Here is an 11,670-nt window from a genome sequence, read left to right on the forward strand (position 1 = left end):
TCATTAATAGTCCAGTGGGTGCACTCACAAGCAAGTTTACTCCACATTTAAAGGGGCAATAGGCGCATCTGGCGGACGGACTACTATAGTGCTTACAGAATGGTGGGATCATTTTAAATGTATTTCTAATCGGTCTGCCGTGCTTTCCACGTGTCGGGTGTATGCAACTAAGCATAATGAGGTTGTGTAATCTGTCTTTAGTTACACTGCCGTATATGTCAGGGTGCAAGTCTCACTTCTGTGCAGAACACAGTATTGGACAAGAATAAACCCGGGCCAGATCTCTAGGTGTCCGTGCGGCTGGGGATGCCCTCGTCAAGGGTACCCGATGTCGGGGATGTTGTCGGAGAAGCTTGCAGTCTTTTGCGCTGTACGCACCGAAGTGCTTCTTCAATACAACCCCACACATCTGGTATCATCTGTGCACTGATCGTCGCAAGTACCCAAAGTACCTCTAGAACCCGGCTAGAGGGCAGCGCGGGACAAGGACCACGTCCGAGCTCCACGGGGTCTCGGGTGACCCTTTGTCCCACTGGGCTACCCTCGCCCACCGAAGACAACGCGCACACCCCGGAGCAGCGGGGGAGGCGTGGACGCGCCGCTGTCAGGGCTCTCCGCCCTCTGCAAGGAGCGCAACAGCTCGCCGCGGCTGCTTGGAGCGGTGAATCTGAGGGGAGAGCCAGAGGATCCGGACGCCAGCGAGCGCCCACCTGCCCGGAGCGCCACCGAAGCCAGTGGGGAGGAGCACGGAAAGACCCACTCACGGGTACTGACTGCGCTGCTCAGCTGCGAGGACAGCTATTCAACAGTTGCCAGGAGAAGGTGTGGAGGAGCCGCGGGAGCCCCGGGACTGTGCGGATCCTCACCCTGCGGGGGCAGGCGGTGCCCGAGGGTGCTGCTGCCCTGCTGGCGCTAATTGCCCGCCACTCTGCACCGCTGGAGATCGCGCCCGGCCCCTGCGTCCGAGAATCAGCCCAGGGGATCCTCCTCCCGCGGCAGGGGCCCCGGTAGCCGCTGGCCGCCCCTGTTGCATGCCTCCGGGGCAGCCGAAACCTCCTGGAGTGATGCCGCCATGCCCCGCCACCACAGCGGAGGAGCAGGGGACGAGGGTGGCGGCAGCCCCGGGCTCTGGATGAAGAGCAGCGGCCGCGGCGGGGGGCGGGAGCGCTACGGCATGAAGGATGTGGAGTCTGGCCGGAGCCGGGTGCTTCTTAACTCCAGTCGTGGGGACGGCATGCTGCTGCTGGGCGCCGGGAGCTCGGCCGCGCCACCCGAGGGCGGCCGCCGGGGTAAGCACGGCGCCCGCATGAGTCTGCTGGGGAAGCCGCTCTCTTACAGTACTTCGCAGAGCTGCCGCCGGAACGTCAAGTACCGCAAGCTGCAGAACTACCTGTACAACGTGTTGGAGAGACCCCGCGCCTGGGCCTTCATCTACCACGTCTTCGTGTGAGTACCGGCCCTCTAGGCGCTATGTGGTTGAACTTCGCTGTACTGCGGTGGGACTTTTGTACTTCAGTGAGGTGCACAAGTTCCCCGCGCGGCGTTTATGCATACACTGTCTTTACTGTACCGTGCTTACTGCTTCCCCCCTCACAGTAGGACCTGAGTGTCTGTATCTCGAAGTTCAGTTGTCAGTGTTTTAATTTTACAATATGGTGTTTGCCGTGATGCACTCTGCCTGCTTGTCTTTGATGTATCTCACCTAGAAATATGGTGCCTTTTCGTAGGCCGTTAGTTGTGACTCAATTCGGCTTACTATGAAATGTACCGAAGGACTCTGCTGGCTTATGCTGAGTTTTATCAGTGGGTGCTGCCTTGGTGTAGTCGGAGATATTTTTGTTTAAACTAAAGTATCCTACCTGACGGTAGAGCGCCTCTTCATTTTCCGTTTACCACGCGGTAGTTGTGCTCATTGTGAGAAGCCAACTTTAACTATACAGTGCTTTTCTTTAACCACTATGCCTGAAACTCGCCGTTCATCCCCAGACACTTAGAAATGTATACGCTTGCAGTGCGGTGGTTGCCTTTTCCACATTGTCTGTACTTTGTGCCACGCGATGGATGCATTTAACGTGTCTTTCTTAACTATGCATACTTTACCGTGCGCTGTGAGGCAGCGCAAAGGACCGTGCGGGGCAACGCGCTGTCTGCGAGGTGCCACCGCGCCGCGCACATGCTCTGGCGGCAGAGAAAACAGTTGTAGGTTTTGCATATGCTGGCGAATTATTGTCTCATGCAGCGCGTGCATGGCCTCAAGTGTATTTATATGCTAAAAAAAAGTACAGAATTACAAGGAATGTACCCTAAATACCACGATGGACACAAGAAGTGTGCTCGGTGTGTGCAGCCAGGAGGTACCAGAGCGAAGTAGGCGCGTTATCGCCAGGGAGAGAGATGCAGCGGTCCTGCCGCTGCCCCTTTCAGTCGCGCACTGGCGGGAGGGAGGGGTGATGGGGTAGGAGAGATTTCCGTGTTGAGTGAGAAGTGTGCGCGGCCCGTGTGCGCCACGGTCGGTGTTTGGCGTGTGCCTGCGCGCACTGAGGGAACAGCCTGCGGCCAGGAGGGGAGGTGCTAAATTAGACCCATGAATGCGCCCTTTGATTCCGGCCCTTCCGAGGCTGGTGGCACAGAATGCTGCTCCGAGGGTAGGAAGTGCCAGCCAGAGGCTGGGCTCAGCACCGCAGACAGGGCTACTGTATGGCTGGACAGAGGCGCACTGCGGGCACTTTGAAGGCAGGGTAAACTGGGGACGGAGCACTCGCCTGCTGCCTTCTAAGCACAGGCCTTTCCAGATATGTAAACTTAACACGTTCTCTTGTGAAAAACATTTATTCGCTGCTAGCTCTGATACCGAAAACGTATTGTGTGTGGAATATCCCGAGCCATTCCGTGATGTAATTGCTCCAACTAACCTCAATACAGTATCGCCTCATTGGTGGGCACATGCCACCTTTGGCATGGCACTGGATGCCTCTAACAAGTATAAAACGTCCGACCCTCACATACCATGACACTTGTAGTGCTCTCCCCTGCACACCTTAAATCATTTTAAGAGCAGTTCAATTTGTTTTATCATTCATCCCAAACTAGTTTTTATTTATTTTATGTAGCGCATTTTCGGTTTTTAGGCACGGGGAGATTAACTGATTTCCCTAGAATCACAGGGAATTGAGCCCATGCCAATACTCTAACCTGGTTCCCCAGTTCCAAAGTCGGCAGCTCAGATCGTTACACCACATCCTCTTCTTTGCCATCCTGCCCCGTGGGCTTCCGATTTCTCTCACTGCAATGAAAAAGCGCTTCGGCTTCTCGTCAAGGGGTAGTAAGTGCTATGCTATGCAGATACGATTTACAGGTCTATGAGGCACGAATCACGATTATGAAAGGTTCCGTGCGCTCCAAAAGTGCCTGCATGGTGTGCGTGTACACCGCGACTCTCCTAGTTTTGAAGAAAGCGGAACGGCTGCTTCTTTCTCTCTAACAGCCACGTGCACCCGTTTCCTTTCACTTCACTCTAAATAGTCTTAGCAGCACTCGCGTGGCGCGCGCCGTCGATCAGTGTCCTTTACACACATTCAATGTGTGGGATTAGGCATCATCTTTCTCTGAAAACCCAGGTCCCGTGTCCCCTCGTGTGTGTCGCCCTGGGGTGCAGTTTGTGCCTTGCAGCCTTCCGTTGTCTCACTCTGCGGTCATTACACCGTTGGTCCCTCGCCCATCCACAAGCCGTGCCAGGCACTGCCCAGGGCGATGCCCGGCCCCAGCTCTCTAGCCACAAACCCTAGTAACAATATTTTACACTGATATGTTGTAGCCCGCAGCCCGGATTGTTGTGCGGAGCCCTGGCATCCGCTGGCAGTCACCATGTTTAAAAGCGTAGTACATGTCTTCCAGTGGGCGGAGAGCCCCGACACGAGGCTTTCTTCGAGTTTACTCTTCTGTGCAGCGGAAAGTGTGGGTTGATCACGCATATCCCGACAGATCGAGCAGATTCTTGGTGGTGGACCCACCCTCTTCGTCGCCATTCCCTTTAAGTGGTCGTTTTGCTCACTTGTTCAATCTGCTGTGCAAAGTGTGCTTGCTCTATGCGCCCGAGGTGACCTGTCCTACATAATGCTTGTTTTTCTGACAATGGAGCTTGAAAACACGGACACAACTATAGACCTGTGTTTCTGATCTCTGATGTCAACAAAAACATGCATTAACTTGGCGATTGTTCATGTTAATGTAAGAGCTGAAGACTCTAGAATGAAGTCTAGAACCCCTTCTACCCCACAGCAGCAGAAAACTGCATCGTGATATAGGGGCCACATTACGTACCGTGCCCCAGTATTCCTTAGGTAGATGCTTGTGTGGCGCCTTCTGCAATGCATATAGTACTGGCGCACATATACTGCCAGTGCTCTATAAAGGGGGAGGGGAGGGCATTCTCTCATTAGCTTGGGGGTATTGTTCCATGCTAAAGAGGGAAGCACTTTGCCTCTGTGCCTGCGACTGACTGCATGCCACCAAGAGATGGTACACAGTCAGTGTGCTCCCAAGGGTGCCCTCAGAAAGGATGGATGGGACCCCCACCCAGACATTCTGTGTTTCACTAATGTGCTGCACCCAGGGCAGCTGACAGCAGCACATTGTATGTAAAAGGGTGCAGTCCCTCTTTGTGCCGGGTGCAGCGCGTAAAAGTGCACCCTAAGTGTAATCTCCCTCCGGTGGACTCAATACTTAAAACTGCCATTCTTTTAGAGAATTTTTGTTTTTTAACTTTGGGCAGCATCTTTAACAATTACTAGCAATTCACTTTCTAGAATGTTGCTTTGTTTGACATCTGCTTGGGTTTTAAAGTGTTGTGACATCATTCTCCAGATGATGCCTATAACTAGATGGTGATAAAGTCTGATTGGTCTTCAGATTTTGTAAAGTGGACCATACATTCTCCTGATGATATTGTCAGAGGTTAAGGAGCACCGGAATACCCCAGAAAGGTTCTCCTCTTGTGTGCCAGTGAATGGAATCTGCTAGCCTGTCAGAGTTGGACTGACCTATTGGGCACTCAGGCACTGCCAGATGGCCTGGTTTGAACGGACCAGTGTGTGTGTGTGTGTGTGTTTTTTATTTGGTCCCATCGTGGCCCACTGGCGGTTGAAGATAAGACTTCCTGCGACTTTGAATGCTGCCCTGAAGAAGTCGCATGTGAATAGGGACGAAACGCATAGGCTGTTTACATATTGGATTTGTCATCCTGTTTTTATTTTAACATTTGAGTAATTCTTGAACAAAGATGATGAAAAACAATCCGATTGTGAAAATAATCTGTGTGTTATATGATTAATAGAATTCTTTTGCTGTCATTTGCTTTAGTGCAAAAAGTGTATAAACTCTGTGTTTTTTAAAAGATCCCTTTAGACTCTTTCGTGAAAAGTTCTATTGTGCTCCTCAAAATTGTGGAGTTGTATGTATACATTTGGGTTTTTTCGGTTGGCCCAAAAGAGTGAGCACATTTGATAACGTCTGGAATTAACTGTGTGCAGGCAGAATTTAGGCCATAACCGTTATTTTGTTGTGATATTTCCCTACAGATGGTTTAACTTTCTATATATTTGTCATTATAACGCCTTTTGTTGGGTACTACCAGTACACCTGTTTAGCCTGTCAACAAATTGCCCTGTGTACTTCTATTTTCAGCCCCAAAGCAGAGTGTTCGTATCTTGCCAACCTTACCAACAGGATCACAATTGGATGAAGCTGTACTCTGGCCTCACGACTTCTGCCTCCTAGCCCCTCACCACTTCCACCATGCCCACACTCCTCCACCACTTCTGATGACACCGTTGCATACAACCCGAGACTGCCTGAGGTGCTTGGAGCCCCCATATTATGTCCACGTTTCTCTGTAGTGTCGCTCTAATATCTAAGCTCACAAGAAACCTCCTCTTAGGAACTGAAATCCCTGGAGGGAGTTCTGACTCGAGGCGCAAACATTGCAGGAAGTGGATGGGAAGTGGATGATTGCGTCATTACCTTGAAAACATATGGAACTATTTGGTCTAGAAATCTGCAATACTGTGTGATGCCTTGCACCCACACTTCATGGTGCACTACCAATGCATAACATGAATATACATTATGGCACAGTTGCCACTGTGCTCCATGCCATTCGGACATTATGTTTGCAGTCGTAGGATTTATTTTTGCCAACAATTGTTTTCAAGTATATTATTTGAATTGACCAAGGTCCCGGCTCCAAGAATGCATGAGCGTGACAAATCAACTGCCAATTTAACCACACGTACACTTGGTTTTCACACGTGCAAAATGGAGTGGAACTTGTGTGCACACCTTATTGCTCTTATTGAACACTTCTGAGAATTAAGCTCAAATAAAATCCTGTATCATTTCCACCATGGTGTTTCTGCGTTTGGCACTTAATACAATTGTAAAGGGCCATGCTAGGAGTGATGGTTGCAGATGTGAGGACACAGTTGCTATGCAGTCAGGTGACTTGGAAGGAGGTGGATGGTGCAACATATAGAGAGGTTGATCTTGGTAATGCTGCAACCTAGAACCCTGCTTGTTCATCATTAAATGCAACGTGGGTAGGGGTCTGGCAGGGAGGAATTTACATTAATTAAACATTTATGTCAAGCACATTTGCAGTTCTCGGATTATCATTCAGTGTCGACAGTGTTTACTTTTCTGATACTATTGTGAGTATAACTGTTGTGACGGGCTGTTTATATTGATTGGAACTTGGCAAGTTTTACTTTGAGAAAGCTCTTGAATTCCACCTTGTTTAGAGATTTCTCTATTGTACAGCTCGAGCGGGAAGTGCTGCTTCTAAGTGGTAGTGCCCATCGGCCTTGGTCCATGTACAAGGTGGTTGTTGTGAAACACGTCCATTGGTCTTGATGAGGATATGGTCCCCAAACGGAATTTCTGGTCAGTTTTCTGCAGTAATAGCCAGAATCAAGGTTGAGTCTGAAAAAAGACACTGTAACACTATTTGCCTATAAGACGTATTTATCGCTGTGGGACTCCATAGGCAGTCAGGGGGATTCTGGAGAGCCACATTTGAAGTTTAGCAGCAGCACTGTGCATCTTTATGACAAATATTATGTTAATAAATAACATTACATTTTACTATATTTTCCCTCGCCATGATAGTTAAATAACTCCCATTCATCTACTGTATCGTAGGTAGCGCGTGGCTTCTCTACGAAAAACAGAATGCATAAATTAACTTGCCTCCCACTAGGATAAGAAATATGAACCAAGAGGGCGTGGCCTATAATAACTGTCAGATAATCTAGCACTGGGATTAGTTGGGTCCAGAATTCAATGTCCTTTATTGCCCAGAAAAATGTGGTTCTCTAGCAGCAAAGCATGAAGCTGTTGACCAATATAACGCGCTTGTTTATATTTTCATTTAATGCAGATGAAATGACTAATCGGCTCGTGACCTTGATATTATATGTTAAATTAAATACAGCTTGCATAGACCTGTGCGCTAGATAATATCTCAATTCAAGTCAAGTAATGTTTTCACTGTTTACAAACTAGAATAATTATGAAATAGTCCTTGATGCTGGAAAATCCCTGAAATATCATACATGTCATACATTCCCATAGTGTTGCATGTAGTATCTACATCACCTTGAACTCATTTTCGAATTTTTAGTCAAATTTCACTAATTAAATGGCTGCCATTGAAAATCTTTTGGGTAGTACAGTTTGATACTGTCCAAACGATTCCATCCATTTGTCTTCTGTCTGTTCCAAAGTGCACCTTATGCTCATCAATTATATTGTGAATGGGAGAAAACACTTCAATTTATACATTGCTGAATTTCACTCAACAAATGTGGTAAGAGCGAGAGTGATGCAATTTGAATCATTAAAGGAAGAAAGACTTCACACATAACGTTGTCCCTGCTCCGAAATGTTTCCAATAAGGCACTAATATGTTTTCTTAGTACAGAAAATAATGAGCATGTTTCCAAGACAGAACAAGCAATACAAATTTTGGATTCTTGTATACATTTTTATAAAATACATTGCACTTTAAGAATATCACATTAGAACATTAAACAATCAATTGCGAACATATAGGAAATCAGATTTCACGAAGATTATAATCCGAATAATGCAGCACTGTAAGTGTGGCTGTCAGCCAACACTGTTTAGTAAATTACCAATAGAATTAAAAGGGCCAATTTCACTGTTAATTGGAAATGGCAATTTTGCCCACTAGAGATGCCAACTCTGCTGTGTAAGAGTGAATGTGAATCACTTGGACATGTTCCTAGACTGAGCAGAAGAATATGTATTTTCACTTTGAAGCATTAATATCTGAATATGGTATTTTTCTATTTGATTGTTTGCAAAACAACCTAATGGCCTGCACGCAAGATGTTGACTTTTAGGGCCTGATTACGATGGCGGTGAACCCACCAGGCGGGTTCTCCGTCATCATGAGGCCATTTCCAAACTGCCAGATTGTAAAGGCGGGCGGTGTGCTGGCTGGCGGAAAGCCCCACTACCACGGGTCCAACAGTAGCAATCATTACGATTGCCTGTCAGACCGCCCCCTTTATCAGAATGGTGGTGGTGCCTAGCAGGCACTGCCTGCCTGATTAGGATGCCGGATCCCCGCCTGCCTTTCCATGGTGTTTCACCCCTAGCAGGCCCCCTTTGCCCCCGATCAGTATGGTTTTCAACTTGGGGGGCATAGGTGCCCCCCACATTTCCCTGCACCATGTGGCAGGCACCACATGGTGCCTGCCACGTAGTGCAGGGAAATGTAACATGTGCCGTTTTTACATTGCAGCTGGAGCAGCACCCGCCGCAATGTTAAATATCGGGAGTGCGACCGCCGTGGTGGCAGTCGCATCGTAATTCCTCCTGTGGGACCGCCGCCTTGTAGGTCGGGTGGTCCCACTTCCCGATATGATGAAGTCCGTCTACCAATGTAATCAGCCCCATAGTCTTGTAAGGTGGGTCTCCGCTACTATTTGGGATGTACATAAGTTGGATCCAATGATGAACACACCTTCTCCGCTTTCCACAACTGGCCTATACAATCAGCGCTCCCAATGTCTGGGAAATAGTCCCTATGTTTTTTTCCATTCCATCAAGTTTTGATCAGATCGTCGAGTTATGGTGTAGTCAGTTATGGCATCCTTTTGCACTCCCTTGTTTTCAGTAGACTTTTCTCCATGTTGTCACCTTTGCAATTACACACTTACCAATATAACCTCCCGCTGCGTCCTCCGACAGAAATCAGGCAGCACCCTGCCTCACTTCATAAATATGCCACTCCTCTCCCTTTCATTCTTGCTACACATTCTGTTATTTCTGAATTTTAGATACCACTTACTGTTCTCCAACCAATTATTTTCTCAATTCTTTTCTACCTCACAGTGCTTCAAAACAATGACTCACACTCCTTGAAGTTTATGCTCCTCTATTTTTAAAATTCTTTAATTATTGTTTGCTCGGAACCTGTAATTGCTTCATTCTATCACTCATCACTGTCCAATTCATGCTGTTGATTGTTTTGTTATTTTCTGCCTCCAAAACGGTTGTTTTTTTCCAGAAACTAACATTTGGTCAAAATGTTCTAACAGTTGAAGTAACTTTAGTTAAGGTATGCATAACCCATGAAGATGTTGATGAAAGAATGCATATAAGACCTGTGGGACTATATTTTCTACTTCTGGACTATAGTAATTTGAATGTTAGAAATTTGACAACTCATAAGGAAATATGTCAAATGGATGTATTAAGTCAAGTTTATATATCTTGATGTGTGGGAATAAAGAAGTAATTACAATTTCTCTAAATTGATATTTGTATTCTTTACGTTTAATGAAAAGATTTTACTCCGTATGAACCATGCTAGAACTCCACATAAGAACAAGCCGCTTGAAAGAATGATTTCACATGAAATATGCCACCATGTTTTCCATTTATTCAGCGGTCTTTCAGATTAGTTATAGTGCTAGTCATGGGAATACATCAAATGTTGGTGTGGTAGTCTTTGTGCACCAACACATAAGTAAACATAATTGACTACCATGTTTTTTCCAATGTTGCCAATGAATTAAAAAGAGATACCAATTCCCAGATATGTAGATAATATGACACAATATGGTATGTTTCCAATTAACGGCACTTAATAGGACAGCGTATTGTTTATATACTACTGAGTACATGAGTTCAGCAGGAGCTTTGTAAATTTAGCATTTTTATTTTTAGCATTGCAATAGCCCCTCTTGTTTTCAAATGATTAATTTCTTACTTGTTCCAGTAGAGCAAATGTCAATGATTAAACATATGTGGGGGTCCTATACAAAATAAAATCTAATGAAAAATACCTTTATTAAAAAGCAAAAAAGTATGTACTGAAAGCACACGCATAGTAATTGATCTTGGTAGGTGCCCTTAATTCTTAATCATCCCTTTTGGGCAAGTTACTCCTCATAGTTGAGAATTATTTTCTCTTTATTTTTCGTTGGCACAATTCCTCACCATATAGTTGGAGATTAATTATGTTTTCAACAATGTTTTGTAAAGTTTTATCTAAATGTTTGCGAAGTTGCAGGGAATTCGAATGTATAATGTAAGCGAGGTTGAATCCATTATAAGTAATTCCTCTTTAGTTCCATGAGAACTGTGGGCCCGATTCACAGAACTAATTTAAGACAAAATCTTAAATGTACTACCATTTTGGTATTCGCACAAGGCACTTACTCATTTTGGTATTCACAGAAGGCACTTACTCACCAATGAGTAAGTGCTTTCTGTGAATACCAAAATGAGTAAGTGCCTTCTGTGAATACCAAAATGGTGGTAAGTTTAGGATTTTGTCTTAAGTTAGTTCTGTGAATCGGGCTCGTAGTCAATAATTGTTTTCCGCCATTTATTACTGCAATATTTTTGTTGAAATAAAATTTGTTTTTTTCAACAAAAAGTGCAAACTACATCAGTTCCAATATTGATGGCTACATGTCTACTTCCATACCTAGAACCAAGGGATTTATTAAAATTACCTTACCACCCATTAATCTGAACAAACAGTTTAATAACTGATCATGTTTATACAAAAAAAACTCTCCTGAGGTTCTTACATCTTTAAAGCATAAAAGACAACAACAAAAATAAATGTGTCCTGAGTTTTTTGTTTTGAAAATTCAAATCTTTCACTTTGAAATAAACCCAGATTTCTTTCAGTAGTTAGTGAATTCTCCAGGCTTTGTGCTTGTTTATTGTACGTTAATTTAACATGAATTTATTGAGACTGCACTTAGATGAATTCTTATATTCTACTTAAGCACAATTACTGTGAAATGATGTCTTTGGAAATGCTTATTTAGCAGTAATAAGGAAATAGCTAGGAGTACAGGCATTTAACTACAATTCTGCATTAGATTTTGAAAAGTGCACCTAGGTGAAAAGGGGGCATTAAAAGTGGGCAGAGCGGGTCACTGAACCTAGGAAGTTATTTACTATGCTAATAGAATATAGTTACATGCAATACATGCTGATAAAATCATATATTCATTTCTCATACCTGGTTTTTACTGAGAGCCATTAGTATGAATGCCACATTCTTAATCTGGTTATTAACTAGTATGACACAGCAATATTGGGAACCATAAATTGCTTCCCACT

General features: G+C 45.2%; 1 protein-coding gene across 1 annotated transcript; it reads left to right on the forward strand.

Annotated features, from left to right (window-relative positions):
* The first annotated feature begins 660 nt into the window (after positions 1-660).
* LOC146817354 (potassium voltage-gated channel subfamily KQT member 5-like) lies at positions 661-6,612 on the forward strand. Its single transcript, XM_085609201.1, has 2 exons — positions 661-1,446; positions 5,683-6,612. Exons 1-2 carry the CDS (start codon positions 1,073-1,075, stop codon positions 5,738-5,740), a joined length of 432 nt encoding a protein of 143 aa, XP_085465327.1. The 5' UTR covers positions 661-1,072; the 3' UTR covers positions 5,741-6,612.
* Positions 6,613-11,670: the final 5,058 nt, after the last annotated feature.

The sequence above is a fragment of the Triturus cristatus genome, chromosome 6 (assembly GCF_964204655.1).
Source record: "Triturus cristatus chromosome 6, aTriCri1.1, whole genome shotgun sequence".
Taxonomy (NCBI): domain Eukaryota; kingdom Metazoa; phylum Chordata; class Amphibia; order Caudata; family Salamandridae; genus Triturus; species Triturus cristatus.